Source organism: Cyprinodon tularosa, unplaced genomic scaffold (genome assembly GCF_016077235.1).
Source record: "Cyprinodon tularosa strain WSP-4 unplaced genomic scaffold, ASM1607723v1 ctg1098, whole genome shotgun sequence".
NCBI classification, from domain to species: Eukaryota; Metazoa; Chordata; class Actinopteri; order Cyprinodontiformes; family Cyprinodontidae; genus Cyprinodon; species Cyprinodon tularosa.
The window spans coordinates 40,776-66,187 of record NW_024037891.1 but is presented as its reverse complement, the minus strand read 5'-3'; the positions used below and the strand labels follow the sequence as shown (position 1 = coordinate 66,187).

Genomic DNA, 25,412 nt, shown 5'->3' with positions numbered 1-25,412 from the left:
AGGTTCTGTAGAGGTTCTGCTGAGGCTCTGCTGAGGTTCTGCTGAGTTTCTGCAGAGGTTCTGTTGAGGTTATTTTGAGGTTCTGCCGAGGTTCTGCTCAGGTTCTGCTGAGATTCTTTTTAGGTTCTGCAGAGGTTTTGCTGAGGTTCTGCTGAGGTTTTGCTGAAGCTCTGTGGAGGTTCTGCTAAGGCTCTGTTGAGGTTCTATTGAGGTTCTGCTGAGGTTCTGCTCAGGTTCTGCTGAGGCTCTTTTGAGGTTTGGCTGAGGTTCTGCAGAGGTTCTGTTGAGGTTCTGCAGAGGTTCTGCTGCGGTTCTGCCGATGTTTTGTTGAGGTTCTGTGGAGGTTTAGCTGAGGTCCTGCAGAGGTTCTGCTCCGGTTCTGCAGAGGTTCTGCTGAGGTCCTGCAGAGGTTCTGCTGACATTTTTCTGAAGCTCTGTTGAGGTTCTGCTGAAGTTCTGATTAGATTCTGATGAGGTTCTAATGAGGTTCTTTTGAGGTTCTGTTTAGGTTCTGCAGATGTTCTGTTTAGGTTCAGCTGAGGTTCTGTTGAGGATCTGTTTAGGTTCTGCAATGGTTCTGTATAGGTTCTGCTAAAGTTCTGCTCAGGTTCTGTTGAGGTTCTATTGAGGTTCTGCTGATGATTGAGGAAACGCCCTATTTCTTGGCGGAAGGGGAGGAGGGGGCGGGTTGTGTTGCATTCCTGCGGAGGATTTGACCTTTGAACCCGGCTCTTCCTGCTGCTAACCCTGCATTCACTCTGCCTCTGCAGCAAGATGAGCGACTAGCTGCTTTAGAAACGCATCCAAACGCTCCAGCAACCACAGAAAGTCGCAGCAGCAGCAGTCTGTTTAAAAGGAGCCTTTTCTTCCACTAGTGGTAGCCACTGGCTAACGGTACACCGCCATCGCTTTCAGCTTCAACGGTAGCGACCCAGCAGAGATGAAGGACAAACAGAAGAGGAAGAAGGAGCGGACCTGGGCTGAAGCTGCTCGCATGGTGAGACAGGACAGCTGGGCATGTTCTAGACACGAAGCCTTTAGAAACACGCTGCTCTAAGTGGGAATTCCACCCGCGACCACGGCCTAGCTAGCTTCTGCTGTTTGCTTTGCCTGCTAGCAGCAGCAGCAGCTAAACCACATTAATGGAAGAATTTAAATAGCTTCTGTTTCTCTGAAGCAGACTGGGTTAATGGAGATTCCTGTTAAGATTAATGGGATAAAATGCGACATAATGAAGTAGCGGAAGCCTGTTAGCATCATTAGCTTCTTCCTCTGCTCTTTGTTTGCTAGCAGCTAGCCGACTAGCTAGCCAGTTAGCTCGACGCTTCTGAGAATCAAAACAGATTCAGTGTGTAACTATCAGAAAACGGGGAGCCGCGCGGCTAAAATAACTCTTAACTTAATGTTCACCGCAGATTTAAGGTGTTTTATTTTCATTTAGAAGACCAAATATGGCGGCAAACGTTAACATTCACTGTGTTTACGCTTCAAATGTTTTGGAGAATTCTGCGTGCAGTGAAAAGCGAAGCTAACTCCTTTCTTTCTGGTTTTTTCCCCCCACGAAGTTAAAAAAACATGTTTTAATTCAGATATGACTGTTTTTAACAGAAATGTATAAATACTTTAAAGGCCTCCGGAAACATGTACAGAATGATTTACAGGCATCATTTATATCTACAGAAGTGTATCTCTTTACATGCCTTCAGATATGGAAACAAGGACCAGGGAACATTAGTGACAAATTACTTTTTACACTAATTGTCTCATATTGTCTTAGACTCTTGTTGATGAAATTAAAAGGAAATTTCATGCAATAGAACAGAAACAGCCTTTTTAACCATGAGCTGAGAAATTCAAGTGTGGCAAATTAAAGCTTTTCAGTGCATGAAAGACTATTGCACTTGAAAAATGACTACAATAGAGAATAGACTGAAGAGAAAGGTAAAACAACAAAAATGCGTCTCAGAAAGAAAAAAGTGCAGTTATTAGTAAATTATATTTCTGCTTTAAATGAAAAATGTTTGAGATAAAGAAAACTGAAGCTTCTGAAACTGTTGCATGAACTACAGGAATGAAGCAGCTGCATTGGTCTCCTTTAAAGATAGAAAACAGCTGTTAGATTAGATGAACTCGGGTGTTTGTTTACCTCAGAGCAGAGATGCATGGTTGGGATCGGTTCTCTACAGATTCAATCCTTTCTTCCAGTCGCTGTCCAAATACTGAGGCTCTTTGTTTGCATGCAGTTAAAGTTAGAGCTTTCTGTTGTGGAGTTTATTAAATCTAAAGGTTGTGTTATGGTCTGTGTTAGGTCTGTGCAGCTAATTAATTCAGTTTCAGAATTCAGCAGTCGCTCACAGCGAGGTTCTACAAACCTTTAAGGCCACCATAAGAAGGGAAGTCTGATCTATCCAGTTGGTGTCGGTACGATTGTTGTGAATATGTTTGGCTCCAAGTCCTAAATCTAAAAAAAAAGCAAAGTCATAATTGTTTTAACAAAGAGATGCTGCGGCATGTTGGGTGGTTTTTGCTTTAATTAATTTGTGTTTCAGCCTCATGAGAAATCAATATAAAGATAACCGTAGGTAGTGATTCAGCCTGAGGGCCTCTGGGCTAATAGCTAACCTGTAGTTGGTATCTGCTCTGTTGCGATATCGATGCCATTAGCTGAACGGTCTGCTGATCTGTTCTAGGAACTCCTCTAAAATATCTGGAGATGTTCTATAACAGGAAATTTATTCTTCATCACATAAAGAGCACCCTCTTCATCAGTTCAGTTAGAGGCTTCTCTGGAGCCGATGCAACACAGACCTCTACAGCATATCCTTCTACCTGCAACATCAACAACCATTGGAAAAATGCTGATGGGTTCCTACAGCGTTTCAAAATTCTTTTGGGATTAATTGGAGTTGAATTGATCTGCTGTTGAGGTCAGTGATGCAGCAGCTCTAAACAAGCCTCTGACTGAACTAGGGCTGGGCCATATATGGAATATACTGGATGTATCTCCAGTTTCCCCACGCACAATAGTTAAAATGACTCCATCGCAGCCATCGAGTTCTCATGATGACAGTAAGCCATCTGCATCTATTTCACTGAGAGTTCTTTTTCCCACACATTTTGAATGCATCATAAACCCCTCCTCCAAACAGGATTAATTTCACGCACACTACAGCAACCGGCAAACTAAATATGGCGGCAGCGGGACGTAGAACTAAAGCCGCTAATTTTTAAGACGTGCTTTAAAAGACAGCGGTACAGATTTATTCCACCTCCTAAAAATGAATCAGCTGCAGAATGAAGAATGTTATAAAGTCTGCATGTCAGCGTCTCCCCGCATCAATTAAACCGTTCAACCAATCAGCTGTGGAGCCGATGGCGTTGGCCTCGCAGTTTGAAGGCGTGATCCCATATGAGGGAAATCAGTTGCTATTTATGATGTTATTTAAATGTTTATTAGATGCTCTAATAGCTGTGATGTTATCCAGGCATTTTTCTAAACTTGGCAAAGTTCTCAATTTTACAGCTTTTTGAGCTTCCTTAAAATCCCAGCAGGTAAAGATCAATAGAAGCTAACAGATGCTCTGATAAGGCTCTGATTTTTAGGACACTATGTAGAGCACTATTCCCACTTTTGTTTTTGTAATTTGAGGTCCGTTTCTTTTTTCATTCTGTAACTTTTTTATTATGCACAGAAGAGGCCTTTTTTAGGATTTTATTTATTATTGTGTGTTTTTGCTTAGTTTCCTGTTGGTTGCTGGGATCTTGTTGAATGTCTAATTCTGACCCCTAAAGACATAATGAGACAGAAAAGCTTTGACCTGGTTAAGTAAAATGCTTTTAATTTAAAACCAAAAGCTTGAATGATTATATCAGTGCAAGTAATTTATTTAAATGGTGATATCTATCGTGTAAATATAAGGCGATGTTAGGTTTTCTTCATCCTTAGACTGAAGGTTGTTTTCAAACATTGTGAGAACAGGATAGTCACGGTTCTCTGGACGGTTTATTGAAATCAGGATGACTTCTCTCTGAAATCATCTCCAGAGGTGCATTCTTCATCAGCTGCTTTCACTCATTAGCTCTGATGATGATGATGGAGGCAGAGATTGAACTCATAGATCTCCAGCATCTAGAAGTGCAGTCTGAAAGAAGGTCTCCAGTTTGGTCAAATATCTTAGTTTTTAGCCAGTAGCTCATATTGATTATATCGAGGTATTGACCAACCCTGATTTACAACTAGAATTTACATTCAGGATAAAATCTTCTTTATTGAAACAGTTGATTGCGTTTTCAACAAAACAGCAAACAAAAACCATCCCAGCCTTCATTAAGATACTGTAAGGATTATCATTCATTTGGACCAAAACATCTAAACTTTAGTTACAATTGGTTTGTTGCAGTTTATTTGCTATCTTTTCATGGAAGAACCAGCTGCAAGGAGACATTTCAGGTGGTTTCGTGTTTGTTTAGAGCTAATGTAATTGAACTATATGTTAATATTGTTTTGGAAGATATATATGAACTTTGATTTGTCGAATCTTGAAGGTGTTGGTTTCAAAGAACCAAAAGCAGCGTTTGGTGGTTTAATTAAAGGAATAGTACACCCAAAACATGATTAGCCTTCATTTTCTACTCACCCCCATGCTGAACAACACTCTGGAGTACTTTTTTGATATCTCAAATGCATCTGGAGATCTGGGAGGCTTCTTGCTGTCTGCTGACATTCAAATAATGGAGGTCTATGGCGCCCGAGGCAGAAAGGTCCATAAAAGTCCACAAAAAACATGTCAATATTCCTCCATACTGCTCGTCCAATGTATTCCAAGTGTCCTGAGTGGGTAGCATCCAGAATTTACTCGAAACGAAGTCATTTAGAATGTTTTTAGAGCATAAACAGTAGTGTATAGGATTTCCTGAAAGCGCGTTCACGAGTCTACGGAAACCGCGGCAGACCAAACCAGATGAAAGTGCGCATTCAGTGTCTGCTCTGCCGATAATGCAAGCGTAGAAGAAGAAATGTGCTGTTTACCTGTGCAAAGAAAGAAACAACCAAAGAAAAATGTCTGAGGACTTCAGTGTTGAGGAAGAGCATGAGTTCTTTGCCGAGCTGAATGCGCACTTTCATATGGTTTGGTCTGCCGCGGTTTCCGTAGCGTCGTGAACGCGCTTTCAGGAAATCCTATACACTACTGTTTATGCTCTAAAAATATTCTAAATGACTTTGTTTCGAGTAAATTCTGGACGCTACCCACTCAGGACACTTGGAATACATTGGACGAGCAGTATGGAGGAATATTGACACGTTTTTTGTGGACTTTTATGGACCTTTCTGCCTCGGGCGCCATAGACCTCCATTATTTGAATGTCAGCAGGCAGCAAGAAGCCTCCCAGATCTCCAGATGCATTTGAGATATCAAAAAAGTACTCCAGAGTGTTGTTCAGCATGGGGGTGAGTAGAAAATGAAGGCTAATCATGTTTTGGGTGTACTGTTCCTTTAATGTAAATCAGAGAAATGCTTAAAAATATCCAATTTCTAGTAAATGTTGATGAAAATCTCTGCAGCCTTTTATATATATGGGTGAGTTAATCGGAGGAATGGCAGAGCCTGCCGGTCATACAGCCAAAGCTGCTGCTGGTTTTATGGTTGGAGGAGAGAAGGACGTTCAGTCGACCTTGGTGGATTTAATTTAGGAGGTAGACAAACTGTAGTGAAGACTGAGCTGCAGCATCACCATCAGTCTAAAGGCTGGGAGTGAGCCAAGGCCGTAACTGCAGGGGGATAAACACGCATCTATAGCAGCAGACAGGGATGGATCAGAGTCTGTTCGTTAGGTAAAGCAACTATAGGTGAAACTCAATCATTTTAGATCAAACCCAGAGATCACATTTCTAACATGTCCGACACTGATGGATGAGCAAAAACACCATTCACTTTATCTCTATACATATTATCTCTATATCAGGTCATCTCAGGTCACTTTATAGAAACGATTCAACCAGATCATCCAGCCTAATTAAAAGTTTCTATTGAAGAAAACCAGCTAATTTCATCCAGTCATTGATTTGCTGATTCTTACGGCGTAATCGTTGACTCTTCAGCAATCGCTCAGCCTAAGCATATAGCAGTGGTGAAGAAGAAAACTCCCTGTCATCCGGAAGAACTGTTCTCTTCTCCGCTGTTCCCCAACCGTGAGGAAAATGTTTCCCTCTAAAATGATCCGTACGTTTCAAAATGAATCCAGCGTGTTTCCTTTGTTGGTTTAAATCTACTTGGGACATTTTTGGGACATCACATCTAGAAGGGTCACATCGTTCCTCCCAGCAGCTGCTGGACTCTAACTCCATATTTACATCCAGCTGTTATTCTACCATCGTTATTCTTTTAAATCAGTTATCAGTGATCTGATGTCCCAGATATCAAATCTTCATCAATAAAAACTTTTATTAATTGGCTTAATTGATTCCTCTCCCAACTGAAAACTGCAGCTGATGAAATGGCAACGTTTGCATCGCTGAAGATCACATGTTAGCATTTTACCAAGAAATGAAATATTTCAGTGGAACTGAGTTTTATACGCCACCAACACAGCCGGTAAAGACGGGGAACTCTGTGACCTTTACGCCGTCAGTCCTGATGGCGTCCTTGCCATGATGTCACACTGAGCCGGCTGGTCATTTCTCTCACTGTCACACGGTTTAGCGCTCTCTTCCTGCTAATAGGCTCTATGCACAGCTCCACTACTTCCTGAATTTAATGCAGCTCCTTTGTTTCCTGTCTTTCATGATTGGATGCACTGATTAATCCAGGTGTGTATGACCTAAGTAACTGGCCAGACACACCTGGATTAATCAGTTCGTCCAGTAATGAAAGACAGGAAACAAAGGAGCTGCCTTAAATTCAGGAAGTAGTGGAGCTGTGCATAGAGCCTATTCTCCTCCTTTAGGCTGTTAAATGTTTTTACTCCTGATTATTTTCTTGGATAACTATTTTTTAAAGAAGGATTAAATATTTCACCCATATCCGCTTCCTTTTTGATATTGTAGCTTCTTTAGATCAGCAAACACTCATCCTGAATATTCAGGAAAGTCTCTATTTTCATTCTCTTCCTTTGAGGTTGAATGTAGCAGCAGCCATGAAATCTACAATCACTTCCTTGTTTTCTTCCTATTTGGGATCAGCTGATTGTTTTACTATCATTCCACAAACAGGCCAATCAGAACTCAGACCTCCTCTGGTAAACCACCACAGCCATTCCAGGATTTAATAATCATTAATAATTCAACTTTATCGATCTCACATTGGGGAAATTCCCTCTCTGCATTTAACCCCTCCCCATGGGGAGCAGGGCTGCCATTGTGCGGTGCCTGCGGAGCAGTGTGGGGTTAAGGGTCTTGCACACATCAGGTCTGTGGTGTTAACGGTTGAAAGCAGTGGTACGTGTACGGTGCCCTGTGCTGCTGAATACCTGGTTTGACCCCTGACCCCTCATTCTCCCAAACAGCTGGATCCGGGTCATTGTTCAGACCTCCATCTTAGTTTGTGTTAAAGCGGATCAGGCTCTCCCCACTGGCAGGCTTATCATGCAGCTCTCCCTCCCTGCATTCAGAACCCCGCAGCAGGCTTCAGATGAACAAAGGCTAAATTCAGGATAACCAACCTGAGGTAGCGGTTAGCCGGTGGCTCTGATCGAGGTAGCTGTTAGCCGGTGGCTCTGATCGAGGTAGCTGTTAGCCGGTGGCTCTAATCGAGGTAGCTGTTAGCCGGTGGCTCTGATCGAGGTAGCTGTTAGCCGGTGGCTCTGATCGAGGTAGCTGTTAGCCGGTGGCTCTGATCGAGGTAGCGGTTAGCCGGTGGCTCTGATCGAGGTAGCTGTTAGCCGGTGGCTCTGATCGAGGTAGCGGTTAGCCGGTGGCTCTGATCCAGGTAGCGTTTAGCCGGTGGCTCTGATCCAGGTAGCGTTTAGCCGGTGGCTCTGATCGAGGTAGCGTTTAGCCGGTGGCTCTGATCGAGGTAGCGTTTAGCCGATGGCTCTGATCAAGGTAGCGTTTAGCCAGTGGCTCTGGGTAGCGGTTAGCCGATGGCTCTGATCGAGGTAGCGTTTAGCCAGTGGCTCTGGGTAGCGGTTAGCCGATGGCTCTGATCGAGGTAGCGTTTAGCCGGTGGCTCTGATCGAGGTAGCGTTTAGCCGGTAGCTCTGATCTAGGTAGCGTTTAGCCAGTGGCTCTGGGTAGCGGTTAGCCAGAGGCTCTGATCGAGGTAGCGTTTAGCCGGTGGCTCTGATCGAGGTAGCGTTTAGCCGGTGGCTCTGATCGAGGTAGCGTTTAGCCGGTGGCTCTGATCGAGGTAGCGTTTAGCCGGTGGCTCTGATCGAGGTAGCGTTTAGCCGGTGGCTCTGATCGAGGTAGCGGTTAGCCGATGGCTCTGGGTAGCGGTTAGCCGATGGCTCTGATCGAGGTAGCGTTTAGCCGGTGGCTCTGGGTAGCGGTTAGCCGATGGCTCTGATCGAGGTAGCGTTTAGCCGGTGGCTCTGATCGAGGTAGCGTTTAGCCGATGGCTCTGATCGAGGTAGCGTTTAGCCGGTGGCTCTGATCTAGGTAGCGTTTAGCCAGTGGCTCTGGGTAGCGGTTAGCCTCAGGCTCTGATCGAGGTAGCGTTTAGCCGGTGGCTCTGATCGAGGTAGCGTTTAGCCGGTGGCTCTGATCGAGGTAGCGTTTAGCCGGTGGCTCTGATCGAGGTAGCGTTTAGCCGGTGGCTCTGATCGAGGTAGCGTTTAGCCGGTGGCTCTGATCGAGGTAGCGTTTAGCCGGTGGCTCTGATCGAGGTAGCGTTTAGCCGGTGGCTCTGATCGAGGTAGCGTTTAGCCGGTGGCTCTGATCGAGGTAGCGGTTAGCCGGTGGCTCTGATCCAGGTAGCGGTTAGCCGGTGGCTCTGATCCAGGTAGCGGTTAGCCGCTGGCTCTGATCCAGGTAGCGGTTAGCCGCTGGCTCTGATCCAGGTAGCGGTTAGCCAGGGGCTCTGATCTAGCTGAGGACTGTGAAAGCTCCAGTTTTATCTGGTTGACCTTGTGTTGTTTAAAAACATGTCTTCCAGGTCCTGGAGAACTTCTCTGATGCACCCATGACTCCTAAACAAATCCTCCATGTCATCCAGACCAAGGGGCTGAAGGAGATGAGGTCAGTTACCTGCATGCTCACAGATCGACTCACTGGAGCATCCTGTTCTCTGGTGCGCTTTAACTCCTGTTCGTGTGGCCTCCTGGGATGGCGTCCTTCATTTGGGCAGGCGTTCCAGCTCCTGTTGGCCAAACAAATGAAGCGTAGCTCAGCTGGAGTTTCATCTATCTTTAATTATTTTGGTCCCATCCACAGTAAACATTCTCAAACATCGTTTTTCTGCTGACAAAGGATCTAAGTGTTCCTTTCAAACGGTATGAATCCATACATCCTTCCTATCTGACTTAGAATGCTCTACAACCTCAGAAGTAATTAATCACATTAGGTAGGAAATTACGTCCCCATCTCAACATTTCCAGTATGCTCCTCTGGTCAGAAAGGTTTATCTACTAAAACATTTAACCAAAATAAATCAATAATACGGCAGCAACATATATTAGCTACTTATTCATTTGGAAGATGTTCTAACATGGCTATTGACCTTTCAACCAGGATAATATAAAGTACACCTTAATAATGGTTTAATGAAGTTCTATTAGCTTTGAAGCTAGGTTAGCAGCTTTAGGCGGTGAGGACACGCTGCTCAGGGTCCGGCTAGAGGTTAACATCCACCCACTTTTCACACCTGTTTACATTAGGGAATAAACCTGTGAATTTTGTTAAAGAACCCAAAGTTAACTAAAGCCGACTTAATAAATGCTAAAGTGTTAGCTAACAGTTTTCAAAGTTAGTGGATTAGCAACGTCACATTGCACCACGGACGACGGTCCAGGAGGTTTAGGACGCTTTAGTCCAGGTCTGGGAGGAGATCCCTAAAGCTCCTTTAACATCATGATGATTTATCCAGCGTCTCTGCCTGACGTCCCAGAATCGCCTGAAACGCTGGAAGACGCTGAACTTTCTATCCTATTCTGGGCGTACACATAGACCAGAGGTCACGGATTAGCGGGTCGCAGCTCGGATCCGGACCAAACCTGATTTAAAACATGTATAAATTACCAAATGTTGTCCGACCGCAGTGTCTAACTTCACTTGCGCCGCTTCTCCTGTTAATACGGTAAAGTGGAGCGTCCGGCTCCAGGCTGCACGTGATCCAAATGAGCCAATGAGCTGTCAGTCTGGGTTGCTGCTGCTGCTACTTTTAGACACAGCAGGCAAACCTGTGGCAAGCCGGGCGATGGGAAAGAAGGAGAAGACCATGAGAAAAAGAGAGCAGAGAAAGTGTGGACTGCTGGAAGAACTGCGGTGAACTGGTGAAAGAAAAGTGAAATGGCGTGCTCAAAGATGACCCTGCACATTTAGAGGATGTTTGGCTCAACCTGCTGCTGTGAAGCAGGATTCTCCACCATGAACAGAATCAACAAGAAATCTGGATCCAGGCTCAAAATGAGCTCCTTGATATGTGCTTGAGAATGGCTTAGTCTCCGGTTAAACCCAGGTTTAAAGCCTTGCAGGGCAGCCTAAAGCCCACTGCCAACATTAAGACAGAAAAAAGAAAGAAAATAACAAACGCTCAGTTCAGGTGTTTGAGAAAATATGGGAATCAGGAAATTGTCTATAAACCAAACTGAACGATTTTTGGTCAATGTTTTAAAATGAAAAAAGTGTCTTTTTTAAATCTATTTAAAAATTCTATGTATAATATGGATGCATAAACACCTCATTTTATTTCAGTGTTAAATTCTGTTTAAAGTAACAGATCATAATTATGATTTTCTTTAATCAGACCCTGCTGATTTTTTTAGTGGTTTCCCTGACATAGATTATTCATAGTAAGTCCAGAACTTCTGTCCAACAACAGCCCAACTTCTGCATAATGTACGGCAGTGTAATGCCCATGATGCACAGTGTCCTGAGGGGGGGCAGCGATGGGAGGATCCATCACTCACCTTCTCTCTCATCCTATGATGGGGATGAAGTCTGGAGGAGAACTGACGGTTTCCTCCTGTGAACCCCCTTTATACCAAAACGCTGCCAATACGCCATTATACAGTAGCTGGAAGCTAGAAACGGATTCAGCGCTCGTCTGGAACATGTCAGATACCTTGATAGGAGTTAGAGAAAAGTTCTTGATAAGTTCCGCACAACTTACTGAGAGGTTTAGGATAAGCTAGACGCCACAACTGATGAGGAACCAACACTGAACGGATGTCAACCATCAGATAACTGACCTGGAACTGACGGCCCATGGAGGGCAGACGCTGGCATGCTCTTGAGCATGCAAAAAAATTCTCGACGTACTTGCCGTATGTTGGGGTGCTCCAGCTTAATTCAGCGTGTTTCAGCCTACTTCAGCTTGCTCACATCTTAAACCGTACCAATAACTTCTCCAACATATGCCAGCGTTTCTGCCAGGTGTTTCTTACGTCTGCATTTGCTGGTCTAAATCATCAAGGTGATAAAGGAGCTTAAGGAGACCATCCTCCTTCTCTCTAGGAGCTGCCTGCCCAGGTGTTGTAGGGAGGTCCTAGATGGAGGCCTTAGCTTCATTCTGACCTGTTTGAAGCTGGATCAGCCTTTATATTAAATCCAGGCCTCTATTAGTTAATCAAGGAGATTTCCATGTTGTCGGAACATTCACCTTCATCCAGAAGTATTCAATCAGATTACTACAGATTACGTTCATTCAGATCTAGGATGTTTTCTGAGGGTTCTCTTCAATTTTTTTTTTAGTAGTGTAAATTTTAGCTTATTAATTTAAACAAGGAGTTTAAATATTTGTCTTTAAAAGTGATTTATTGCTCTGAACAAATGCTCTGTGTTTTTATTATGCACAAAATGCGCCGCTCTAACCTCTACGCCATCAATCTCGCTCTAATTCAATCAGATCATTTCATTGATTCAGATCTGGGATCTGTTCTGTTTAACAGCTTATTTGTTTTTAAAAGCAAATAGTTTCTCATGAAAACTGCAGTGTTTCGGTTTCTTAAGTGAACATGATGCGTTCTGTGGATAACTGTTTTTTTCTCTCTCCATGAATGCGTTGGACTGCTGCCGTCGGTTAACAGAAGGTACGTTAAAGAACATTTTTTTTTTATTAAAGGCCTTTTCTTATAATTGTTGGGTTTTATATACTGATACATGTCCTCTACTACATTTAAATACCTCTACTGCGTATTTAAAAATAGAGCAGGAGCAAAACTGAGTATGATTGTGCTTTATTCAAGTATTTATTACAAAGTATTAATCAAACCCATCAAAGTCATCATCCTCTGTTTCTGAATTAAACAGCTGCGCTAAATCAGACATGCCAATTTCTACGACGGAGTATTAGGGCCACACATGAAGAGAAAAAATATTTTTGCCATGACGAGATTAAACTCGACATGTCGACTTTAAAGTCGACATGTCGAGTTTAAAGTCGACATGTCGAGAATAAAGTTGATATATCGTGGCGACCTTAATCTCGACATTCCAAAGTTTGGAGAAAAGAGCGACCGCGCTCCAAAGCTGCAGTCTGCGTTTTAAGAGTGAAGGTAGTCTTTGACGTGCTGCAACTGTATAACTGTATAATCATCACAGAAAGTACAATTTGACCAAATCATCTACACAAGGCATGTCTGATTCTGGATTCTGTGCATGTAACCTGTGCAGCGGTTGGCTCTCTTGAACTAATTTCAACTTTATTGTCGACACGTCGAGATTAAACTCAACATGACATTTCAACTTTATTCTCGAAATGTTGAGTTTAATGTCGACATGTAAACTTTAAAGTCGACATGTCAAGTTTAATCTCGTCATGGCAAAAATATTTTTTCTCTTCATGTGTGGCCCTAATACTCCGTCGTAAATTTCCCCTTCTTCGCTGTCAGAGTCACTTTCCGTGCCGTGCGGCTCCTCGGAAATGATGCCCGCTTTTGTGAAAGCTTGAACAGCGCCAGCAGACACGTTAGTCCAAGCATCTAAAATCCATCCGCAAACGGTGGCGTAACTTGCCCGGCGCTGCCTTCCACTTATCCTGAAACTGTGGTCTCCGTCGGTCACCCATCGCTCCCACGCCGCTCGCAGCCTTACTTTGAACAGCCGGTTCACACCGATGTCAAGCGGTTGAAGTTCCTTTGTCAGACCTCCCGGAATAACAGCGTTCATTTGTTTCACGCATGGAGTCACAGATTAACAGCGATGGTGATGCGTGGAGAAAACCACCTGGTCTCCTTACATACACCTCCCTCAGCCACGCTTTCATCATCTTCTCATCCATCCAGCCCTTCTCATTTGCCTTAATAACGACTCCAGCTGGAAAAGTCTCTTTAGGCAAAGTCTGTCTCTTAAAAATCACCATCGGCAGTTTCTGTCCATTTGCGTGGCAGCCAAGCACAACAGTAAACGACGCCTTTTCATACCCCGTTGCGTGTATCGCTACCGTGCTGGTCCCCTTCTTCTCCACCGTGTGATTCACCGGGATGTCGAAAGTGAGCGCCACATCGTCCATGTTGATGTGGCTTGGCTGGATGCGTTTGTCGGTGATGTTTGCTGCAGAAGGAGTGGAAGCTCGCCAGCTTTTCATTATAATCCGCCGGACGTTGCTGAGCAACTGTAGTCCTGGTCCGGATGGAAAAATTGCACTCATAGGCGTGTCTCTTTGCCATTTTCAGGGTTGTTATGACAACAATGTTCTGCATAAAGCTCATACCTGTTCTTTTATACACAATCCACGCCCACACTTCCCCCTTTAACCATCTCATGGCGCTCTCAACAACGTCCGCAGTAACACATGGGGCGCGCCGCACAATTTGAGGAAAAAAAAGACGTTTATATGCGCCTTATAGTTGTGAAAATATGGTCATGTGAAAAAGACTGAGGTGCTATGCTATTGCTATGCTAGGCTATTGCTATGCCAGGCTATTGCTATGCTAGGCTATTGCTTGCTGCTCTCCCTCCAGCCTTTTTCCACACAGCTTCCTGATGCAGTTTTCCTGCTAAGGAAACAGAACATCTGCTTCAGCTTGTTGATGCTCTGAATCATGGCGGATCCTCCAGGAGGATCATTGTTACGCTGCTGCTCTGAATATTAGGGATCGGTTTATCCATTGAAGTATAACGCAGTATGATGGAGTAGAATTCACTCTTTCATTTCCAAGTTATTTTTACTGATATGATGGAGAAACATGGAGCTTATGAAAGAACTTTATATCGAGCTACAGCCATGCAGAGATGGCGTCGATCCAAACAGCCAAATAATGTAGTTGGAATCAAAGAAAAGGCATAAAATCTGAGATATAATCTCATCTTCTTGCTTAATACATCAAAGAGGAAATGCTGCTGATTTCCAGGCTCCAACATTTCCAGAAGCAGCAGCAGCAGCAGGTCCTTCTCCTGTCCTCATGTTTCAGTCCTTCATCCATGGAGGATCAGAATGTAGCAGCAGGGTTTTTTTTTTTTTTTATCAATACGCTCAAATATACTTATTATTATATACCCAATAATAAAACATCAGCATGCAGTGGAGAAAATTCCAGCTATACCTTCTATCAATAATTAGATCTTTATTAAAGATGTGGATAAACTGTAAGCCATCATAGGAAAATAAGCCGGAACATCAGACATATGATTTTATTATTATTATTAGACTGAAAGGGAGCAGAAATAGAAGCAGCTAAACCAAAGGAGGAACATCTGATGGCGTCATCAAAGACATGTTACTGGGATGTTGAAACTTGAACTCTTAAGCATCAATAAAGCATTCTTGAGTTAAATGAAACCCTCATGAAAGTGGGGGTGGTCATGGCAAGGTGCCCTTAAACTAACATTTTATAGTTTGGATTTTAAATTTGTTATTTAGTACGATCAAGTCTCAGCTTGTTTTTTTTTATTAAAGCGACTTTATGAAAACAATCCCTACATGATGGTGGCTAACTGGAGCTTATGTTCTCTGGGCTGTTTGGGCTCCTGATCAGGATGGAGGCATCTGTAGCATCTGTTGACAACTTTCTGTTTTTGGAAAAATAGTATTTTAACACGGAGATTAGAGCTGATCATATTCAGCAGTGTTTCCATCTAACATTATAACTTCAGTCTTACTAAAAAGTGTTTTTTTTTTCTTATGTTGTCGGTCAAATGTAGCCGCTTCATCAGCCGTCACAATTACTGTTTATTTTTTTAAATAAATTTTAAGAAGCTGTCACATTCCACTTCAGCAATCTCTGATTGCCTTTAGAGTTTGATCTAAAACAGACATTATTGTTCCTGGAAATTTTCTGCTCTGCTAACTGTCTGAGACGTTTTCTCTAACTATGAACTTCTGTGTTTGGTTTTAGTGGCACAGCTCCTCTGGCCTGCTTGGTCACCATGCTGCATTCTCAAGTCAGGGGGGATCGGGTGAAGAACAGCATCTTCTTCAAGCTTCCTGGAAGAATGAGTCTGTTTACGCTCAAGGTACTCAAGTCACTCATGTGTTCTCTCCCTCGCTAACGTTAAACTCTGTGGGCGTAGCAACCCAGGAAGTCATTCAGTAGAAGCATGGTTTCAGGGTCAGAGGCTGTTTACCTTCCAGGAGGATTTCATGGTCACCTTTTAACATCTTTGTTTGTTTCCTGTAGAAAAACGCCCTCCAGTGGACTAAACCAGCTTCAGAGTCAGAAGCTCCGTCAGAGTCGGCCGGAAACGCCACTTCGAGCAGCAGCAGCACTCCGGTGGCCGGCTCCGCTGCTCCCCAGGTCGACTCCAGCGAAACGGCTGAACAGGAGAGCTGTGACTCCTCAGAGAACGCCGCCGTCATAGACAACGATGGTAGATTCACGCTTCTCTGCTTCCTGATTAGGTCTTCAGTCCAGTTCATCCTGAGTTCAGATGCATTTTTTGGGGCAAAGCTTCCATGTTTGATCAGCAGTGGGAAGCCATGCTAGGCTACTTGCTCTGATCCAGGCGCATCGTTCCGCTGCAGTAGCCATGTTTTACAGAAGGAGGGATGCTGGTTCCCAGATTAGCTGATGGATAGAGCAAACATCTGGATGTTCACTTCCAACTCATTCCCAGATGTAACCTTTTCATCAATGAGGTGAAATTACGCTACCACTGATGAGGAGGTAGCAGAGCGCCCCCTATAGACAGCTGATGTAAACATGAGCTGCACCTCCTGAGCAGCTGCAGAAAGTCCAGCCTCCTTCAGCGTGTTTGGTTCTCTGGTCCCCAGGGTTGTTCAGCCGGGTGGGGGGTGGGTGGGGGTCTATCGTCTCTACAGCCTGGAGCCTGATGTTATCTGGAGATGCTCCAGCAGATGAACCACATTGGTGAAAGGAAGAAGGATCTAAGGACATTCTGGTCTCCAGTCTGAGTCGGGTTAAAGGAGCCAGAGGGAAGTCATGTGATCCAGGCTGCTAACCTCCCAGACCAGCCCGTCCTTCCCTTTAAGCTCCGTTACTGACTGCTTAAAGGAGCAGCATCCAGATGCTGTGCACTCAGGGGCCAAAATCAGACCACCTTCCTGGAGTTGAAGGCAGCATGTTTACCTGAAGCTCATTTTTCATACAGATCCCAGTTCCTCCATAGACCTGAAGCTCTTCATCATCGTCCGAACAGATCATCATGTCCTGCTCTAATAGCTGAGGTCTGGCTGCTGATCTGTCTGACTTTGGTTCCACCTTCTATGAAAACTGGCTGCATAAATAAAGCTTTGCTTATTATAACATCATGGGGTTAAGGTTAACCCTAACCCTGATGAAATGATGGGTTAGGGTTAAAGGATAATTCCGGTTTTTAACACTTTTAGCCCATTTTCTGTAGTGTCCAGGATGAAATCGAATGATCGACACCAAAATTTTGACAATTGGTCCTGTCTCTGCTTTTTGGCTCATGCAGAATCCCCCCCTGGCTGCTTCAGAATGGCTTCCATAGTGCATGTCTGATAATGTCCTTAAAACAACCTTAAACGTTCTTTATTTAAAATATGCTACTCACCGGGTCGTCAGCGCTGTTCAATGACGTTCCAAAAAAAGTTTCGTGAAGAAAAACCGTTCCTGTCTTGTTTTATTTAGCATTTTGTAAATCCCAGAACTATTTTTTCCGATACATCACAACCGCTTATAAACTTCCGCTTCCCGTTCGAATCTGAAGCGTTGCACACTCCAGACCACTAGTTGGCGACGGTATCCTCTACCGTCAAACTCAAAGTCCAATATGTCCTCCTCAAGAATCCACCTTTCGTATTCCATTTTCAGAGTTTTTTAAAGTGTTTAACAGAGACGTTAGCACCTCGACGTCGGAGTACACAGAGTGAAGCAGAAACACTTGGGCCTTGTGAAAAGACTACAACTAAGCGTAAACAGGCCCCATTTCCGTTTCCGGTTGTTTTAAGGACATTATCGGACATGCACTATGGAAGCCATTCTGAAAGCCAGGGGGGGATTCTGCATGAGCCAAATAGCAGAGACAGGACCAATTGTCAAAATTTTGGTGTCGATCATTCGATTTCATCCTGGACACTACAGAAAATGGGCTAAAAGTGTTAAAAACCGGAATTATACTTTAAGGTTAACCCTGACCCATCATTTCAGCAGGTTTTTCCTCTTTAACCAAATAAAAACTTCCCACCTGCCCAGGATCTAAAGCATTAGTGCTGTGTCCCCGCACAGCCTCCTTACTGAAGTTGTTGGTTTGAAAACCCGCGCAGGTAGAGGAGGATTCTAGCTGCCTAACCGTATTTATTTTTCCTGGCCTGTAGCATCAGTGGATGAGAATTCGTCCAGCGCCTCCTGCTCCACGGAGCTGCAGGCCCCCAGCAGCCACCCTCAGACACGCCTCAGCAGGGCCGCCGGGCAGCAGGGACGCACAGATGCTCAGCAGAGCCAGCACGCTCAGACCAGGCTGAGTCGTTCACGACAGGTGAGCTCAAAGCTCGGTTTCACATCAGATTAAAAATGACTGACATTTCTAATCTGTAGAATAAACAGCTGATGCTTCAGAGGAAACGGCTCGGGTGCTTTCGGTCTTCCTTTAGCAGGGGCCCGCTAGTCAACCAGTTCAGAAAGACAATATAGTTGAGGTTCTATTTCACTCCCATCCTGCTGGTCCATAAATGTTCCCCAGTCGTTTATTCTGAGGTTTTATGATTGAACCAATCAACCCTCAGAGAGAAAGGGGAAGTGTTTAGCTTCTAGTCAGAATATCTATGACCACGGTGAGAGGCTCGCTAACGCAGGATTTATGGAAATAAACAGAAAGCAGAAAAAGGATTGAAGGGAGGCAGAGCAGGATGAGCACATTTCCAGCACCCTTTAATGCAAAGGGGGGGTTCGACCACAGGCGCATAACTAAACACTGGTATGTTGGGAAAACCGCTGAGCAGCTGCTAGTCCGACAAAGAGAACCAAATGTTTGAGTGCTACTTTAATAAAAAAAAGGAATATATGTCCAAATGGCATCATGGTCCCTTTAAAGGGGACATTAGACTGTGGGGACGTCAGGCCCACCAGGTTCTCCAAAGATCAGAAGCCGTGATTCTCAGTACGTTAAACTTGATGAACCTCACTCCTCAGTGTGGAACTGTTAGCATTGCTAGCTGCATGGCCTTACCCCTTGCTCACACTGGCTCCGGTGCGGTTACCAAGCCGACTGAGACCGCAACTCCCGCACACCCCCTCTCACACCGCCCTTTTGACTACGGTGCGGTGCGGCTCTGCGGCTCCGGCAACAGGTCCGGAGATTTAACAGAAGTTCACTTGAGTTCACGTAACTTCACGCGATAAAACGGCCCAAATAAGGATATTTGCGAGAGCTTGTTGCGGAGTGTCTCGGTAACCGCAGCCGGACAGCTCAGCAGCCGGTGAGAGAGGTTTACGTCTTTTTAATGACTTGGAATCACTGCGGCACCGCAACGGTAAGACCGGAGTCTGTGTGAGCCTGGGGTTAGCTTGCTTTGCTTCCACCTCCTGCTTCCCATGTATACAGATTAGGGATGGGACGATTTCTGAAAACCGTCAGAACCGTTCGGTTCGACTGTCTCGGTTTGATTCGCGTGTGTTGCGTTCGGTTCATGCGCTGCTCCTTTTTCTCATAGGCGAAGCGTTTACACTCCAGAGCAGAAGGTGGCGGTACTGCGACCAAAGCCAACCACCAGTAGTAAACAAGAAGAAGAAGAAGCGAAGCAGCGTAGCCGGGTGTAGCAGAAAAAAATCAGTTGTTGTGGAGAATTGTGTGGGTATGGCGAGTGGGAAAGAACAGGAGTTGGAAGACGCGCCAGCAGCACTTTATAGGTCTGCTGTATGGGACCACTTTGCATTTAGAGTGACCTACGATGACGGCGGGAAGAAAGCTGTGGATAAAAGTGCAACAGTGTGCAAGCATTGTGCAACACGTGTTGTTTATGCTAACAGCAACATGTCCAACATGTCAGGCTAACAATCAACATATACCGAACCGAAAACCGTGACTGTGAAACCGTGAACCGAACCGAAGCGTGGATTTTGTCAACCGTTCCACCTTAATAGGAGCTATCAGCATTGATCAATATCCACTGTTTATTAAATGTTTTATAATCTTTTTCTTTTTTTTTTTTTTTGTAGTCAGGAAGACAAAGGAAGAAAGCCGTCATGATGCCTCGCGTTGTTCTCACTCCTCTTAAAGTCAACGGAGAGCACGTGTCCACAGGTATGAGCGGTTTGGACTGTGCTTGGCGTGTTTTCTGTTTGGATTTTATCTCCGTTACAGACCTTCAGAATGGACCCTCTGTATAATGCTGTCTTGATGTGGTTTCCTGTCCTCCATGTTGAAAGCGTTGTTGTTTTGTTTCCTCCCTCTGTGGTAGGTCCCATGAAAAGAAGTCGTGGAGGCGTAGATATAGACTTTGAGACGCCGGGCTCCATTCTGGTCAACACCAACATCCGAGCCCTCATCAATGTGCGGACCTTCTCAGCTTTTCCCTCACATTCACAGCAGCAGCTGCTCCAGCTGCTGCCAGAGGTGGATCGACAGGTAGATCCTTTTTCCTCTAAATGCTTTCTAACTCTTCAAACCTGGTAGTGATGCAGAGGATGACGCTCCTTCAGTGCTGGGACCAGAAACGGGTCACCTTAAAGCCACTGAACCTTCCCAGGCTAACCTGAGATCTGGTTTACAGGAAGATTTTTATAGTTTCCATCGGTAAAAAGTTTAATATTTATTTATTTTATAGCCTCTTATAATTACTCTTTGTTTGTATAAACTGTTAATAGTCCATACAGACATGGTCTCTGTGCAAATGGAGATAAATATTATAGCACTTCTGCATAGATGCAAACTACATTTTGGAATTGTTGTTTTTAGGTTGGACCTGACGGCATGGCGCGGCTGAGCACGTCCGCCCTGAACAATGAGTTCTTCACACACGCCTCTCAGAGCTGGAAGGAAAGACTGGCTGAAGGTAACGTCTTCACATCCAGCACTGTTGGGAGATGGTCGCTGGTGGATTAGAAAAGCTTATTGAGGTGAACAGGATGTTGATTCAGCCCAGATTGAAGCCCCTGTTTCTGAGCTGATTTAAACTCATCAAGGACAAATGAAACCCTTCAGTGAGGAAACGGGAGACGTTACAGATCACCTGATTCCTTTCGAACCTCTGAGAGATGCAGAAGCTTCAGTTCTTTCATGCAACGACTGAAAGCCGAGCGTTAGACGAGGGGAAGAATGGCGCCCTGCTACGCCTAAACCCGCCACATGTAGAGAAAGTCATGTTTTGGTTATTGACCAACGTCCCAAACTATGTCCACCCTAAAAGCAGCGCTAGTAAAACCAAGATGGAGGAGTGGTTTCTAAAGCTTTTCATTGTACCATGACAGGAGGCAGGATATGATGCGTACGGTGGATGTGATGGTGTCGTTATGGTGCGTGTTTAAACGCTGAGATGTGTTTGTTTGTTTAGGTGAATTCACCCATGAAATGCAGGTCCGATTCCGACAGGAAAAGGAGAAGGAGAAGAAGGTGGAGGCGTGGAAAGAGAAGTTTTTTGAAGAGTACCACGGGCAGAAGTAAGAGCATGTTGTGTTTAGAAAAGCTGTTTCTGTTTTTAGCAAAGTGCTGCTTGCTGAGCTCTCGCTGTCGCCCTGCAGGTTGGGTCTGACGCGGGACGAGTCCCTAAAGCTAACGGTCAGTGAAGCCAGTGAGGTGGCGGCCACCGTGCTGGAAGGCGACGCGGACGTGGTCTCGGCGGGCGTCCCCAAAAGGCGCACTGTGGGTCGGCGTAGGAGAGACGGCAGGATGAGGAGGCGCACGCGCGCCGACCTGCGGCGCAGGGCCCGCCGCACCCTTTGCAAGGCCAGTCCGGCTCTGCCACCCAAAGAGGCGGACGCCGAAGCGGTTTTGGACGTCGCCGCCGTCTCTGTGGACTCCCCCGTCCCCAGCAGCACGGATGTTCAAGGGGAGGTGGTGCTCCACGTGGACTGTGGCGTGGAGCTTCCCGTCGAGAACACGGTGGCGGAACCGGAAGCCTCTCCTGCTCCAGAGCCAACCACACCTGCACCTCCCACTCCGGTTCCCAGTCCAAGTCCCAGTACAGCTTCCACCAGTGCAAATGAAGAGCTGGAAGTGGCTCCCTCTCAGCTCCCCAAGGAGGAGCCACCTGTCCTGGCTTCCACCACCTCCCCATCTTCCTCGTCCAGCTCCTCTTCCTCACCGGCCTCCTCTCCCGCCTCCTCTCCCTCTTCTCCTGATCAGCAGGGAGCTTTTACCACTGGGCTGGACTCCTCGTCCTCTTCAGGGTCCTCCAGTGCCACGGTTCCTGCGGATCACTTGGATGACGCCGCCTCGGTGGTCACCTCTGTGACCGGGGGGACCGTCACCAGCAGCCGTGAGAGCAGTCCGTCAGCCAGCCCCGCCACCACCCCCATGCTCGTCGGCCAGCTCAAGGAGCAGAAGAGGAGGCAGGATGAGGTCGAGGCTTTCTCCAGCTTTCCCGAGAAAAGGGCACGTCTCAACGACCGTCGGTCCTTTCGTACCACAATTGACAGCGTGTGTTCAGAGAAGCCGCAGCCGACAACCGAAGAGCCCAAGGTGCCACCTATCCGGGTGAGTCCTGCGATGTTTGCTCTCTTCACATCTAGGAATCCTTCACATGTTGACCTTCTGCTTTATCTGCTCTTCTAGATTCAACTTTCCAGAATCAAACCTCCCTGGGTCAAAGGTCACCCCACCTACCAGATCTGTCCCCGGATCGTGCCCCCGACGGAATGCTCGCGGAGGTCGGGGACGGGCGGCGCGCGGACTCTGGCAGACATCAAGGCCCGCGCCCAGCAAGCCCGCGCCCAGCAAGCCCGCGCCCAACGGGAGGCTGCTGCTGCGGCCTCTGCCGAGGGGGCGGGGCCGTCCTGTGTCCGGGTGTGGCCTCCTGCTGGGATATCGGATAGCAGCAGCGAACGAAGAAGCCGAGAGCACCCAGGACCAGTCGAGCCCGGAGGAGGAGGAGGAGGAGATGGAGGAGGAGCCAATGGGAGTGAAGAGCAGGACTTTTCTTCGGAGCCTAATTCGTCTGGAACACAATTACAGCTTCCCGATGTAGAAGCTGCTTCCCACTCCTCTCCCTCGCCGTCCAACACCTCCGCCTCCATGTCTCCACAAGTCATCAGCCCTCATCAGCAGAGACCAGGTGGGGAGACCAAGGTGGAGGAGACGGCCGACCCCCTGAGCTCCTCCAACAGGTTAACAGACAGCGATTTACCAGCTCCTCCAGAGCCGGACGCTAAATCTGAGTCGTCGGCCAAGGCCAGCCCCGTGGCCGAGTCGTCGGCCGCCTCGCCTCAGACCGTCGACCCAGGCTGTGAAAAAGTTGCCCTGACCCAAACCTCCATCCCAGATTCCTTCCCAAGGTTTGGAGCGCATGGTGTGGATGTTCTTCAAACTCTGAGTGGTTCTCTTCAGGCCAAAGGCCAAGACAAGGGGAGGGAGGGTGGAGTGGGCGGGGTTATCCATCACAGCTCGCACCATCTGGACCCACCAGGAGAACGTTCTCCATCAGCCAAATGGCCGACGGCCGCCTCTTCTCCAACGGCTCCTCAAGTAAAGGACGAAGAAGAGGCCGTCCACAGCGACTCCACAGAAACGGCTTCAGACTGTGAGAACGACAGCCAGGAGGAGGAGGAGGAGGCGGCGGCGGGGTATCCTGACCCCAGCTGGAACGCCCAGCCGAACGGACAGCTGGTCATCTGCAGCCTCCCCCCTCAGAACCAGCCGCCGCTCATCCAGGCCTTCCTACCCAGCCACAAAGGCCAGACCGTCATTCAGCCCCGCTTCCCCAAAGCTCCGCCTCACCTACCAGACAATCATACTCAAGACCGCCGCCATCTTAGTCCTCCTGTTAAAGTGGAACCTGGAGAAGACGGCTCCAAAGAAAGCTCTGCTGAGGGGGAACCTTCAAAGTCTCCCATCGCTCAGCCAAATGGTTCCGCCGCCGCCAAGCGACCGCCTCAGTCCGCCAGAGCCGTGTCATCTGTGGAGGCCAACAACCCTCTGGTGACGCAGCTCCTGCAGGGCAGTCTGCCGCTGGAGAAGGTCCTACCGCCACACTCCGCCACTCGGCTGGCCTTTAGCTTACTGCCGCCACAGAGACAGACAGAAGCGGCCCACAGGTCCGACTCCTCTGCTCAGTGTCCCACTCCAGATTTGACTCGTAGCCTGAACAAGTCGCCCACCAGCCATCGGGTCTCTGGCGCCGCGGACGTGTCGCAGCTGTCTGCCGTCCCCGTCATCACCTCTCTGCCCTCCTCTTTGTCTAAAAGCGCGCCTCTGGCCGTCGTAGAGTCCCGAGTTATTAAAGAGTGCGGCGCTAACCCGCATCAGCAGAGGGACGCTCCAGACAGGCTCCAACAGGTCGACCCCGCCGTGTCCAACGGCGGCGCTGCAGACAGCGCGGACGGAGCCGCCGGGGTCAAGCTCGGCGCTCTTCTTTCTCTGTCCCATCAGAGAAAGCCGTCTCCTGCTCCGGCGGTGAAGAGCGAAACAGCTTCACGGCCTTCGTGCCAGGGCGCGGCCAAGTCCGCCGCCGCCGTGCCTAAGAAGGAGCCGGCCAACGCCATGGACGGGTACCTGAGCCGAGGCGCCATGGAGGGACTGCTGAACATGGAGATGACTTTAACCAGGATATCAAAGAAGGAGCACAGCAAAGCTCCGTGCTCCTCCGGCTCCCCCTCCTCGCTCTCTCCTCTGCCCTCCTCTTCCTCAACCTCGCTCCCCTTCCAGCTGTACGGGAAGCTTCCTAAACAGGGAGGAAACGGGGGGGTAGTGAGCTACACGGCTAACGTGTCCATGATGGATAACGGCGGTTTCTCGCGGGGCGTGGCTGATGGCGTGCTCCAGCTGCGCCCTCGCCTGGCGTCCAGCCACACCACGCTCAGCATCCAGGCCTTCACGGACAGTACGACGGAGGAGGTGGCGCTGAAATGCTCCTGCCGCCTCAAAGCCATGATCATGTGCCAAGGCTGCGGTGCCTTCTGTCACGACGACTGCATCGGACCTTCCAAACTCTGCGTTTCCTGCCTGGTGGTCAGATAATGTGGAACCAGCAGCGTTACTGGGCAGCTCTGGGTGGGCGTTGCATCCCAACTGCTCAAATCTAACCTGTAAAATAAGTTGCTCTAGTTGCAGATTTTGTGATTTTTCTTTTTGTATTGTTTATTATTCTAATTCTTCTTGTTGTGAATGTGGGGCATGCTTTCCTGTACATTTGGCCGTTTACCTCATCTTGTCTTGCTCCACTTTGCATCGTTTGGAGGTCACTGTTGTTTTGATTCTTATTTGCTCTGCAAATAGGGACTGACTGTTTGTCCAAAGAAATATTTTTTTATCCATTAAAACAAATAAATAAAAATGGCTCCTTAATTGCCTCATTTGAAAGTTTCCTGTGGCGGCGCGTGGCGAGGGAATCCATCGCTGTGGGGGAGGCGTTAATGAAGTTTAGTAAAACTGATCAGACTGAAAGTTTAACCCATTTAGGCCGGGAAAGCATTACCGCATTTCTACCATTCAAGCCGGGGGTGCTGTTGCGTCATTCTACCATTGACGCCGGGAGAGCATATAAGTCAAGCAAGAAGTTTTTTTCAAGCAAACATGGAGGAGTTTGACAGAGAAGAGTTGTCGGAAGGCGGTGATTTTGAGGAGTGTGTCGGCTTTGATGACGGTATAGATGAAAATGATGACTTTGAACGCGCTGAACCAATCGAACTACCACCGCAATGCACGGAGTGTTTTCAACCGCACACCTGGAGTGAAAGTTGATTTGCCTGCAGACGCCACACCGCTGCAGGCATTTGAGCATATTTTTAATGCAGAACTTTGG

At 46.9% G+C, this 25,412-nt stretch overlaps 1 protein-coding gene across 1 annotated transcript; it reads left to right on the top strand.

Annotated features, from left to right (window-relative positions):
• The first annotated feature begins 687 nt into the window (after positions 1-687).
• On the top strand, positions 688-24,944 carry asxl1 (ASXL transcriptional regulator 1). Its single transcript, XM_038294263.1, has 12 exons — positions 688-997; positions 9,093-9,175; positions 12,184-12,186; positions 15,433-15,550; positions 15,715-15,904; positions 17,835-17,995; positions 19,675-19,759; positions 19,917-20,083; positions 20,414-20,510; positions 21,009-21,114; positions 21,196-22,150; positions 22,229-24,944. Exons 1-12 carry the CDS (start codon positions 941-943, stop codon positions 24,626-24,628), a joined length of 4,422 nt encoding a protein of 1,473 aa, XP_038150191.1. The 5' UTR covers positions 688-940; the 3' UTR covers positions 24,629-24,944.
• The last annotated feature ends 468 nt before the right edge of the window (positions 24,945-25,412 follow it).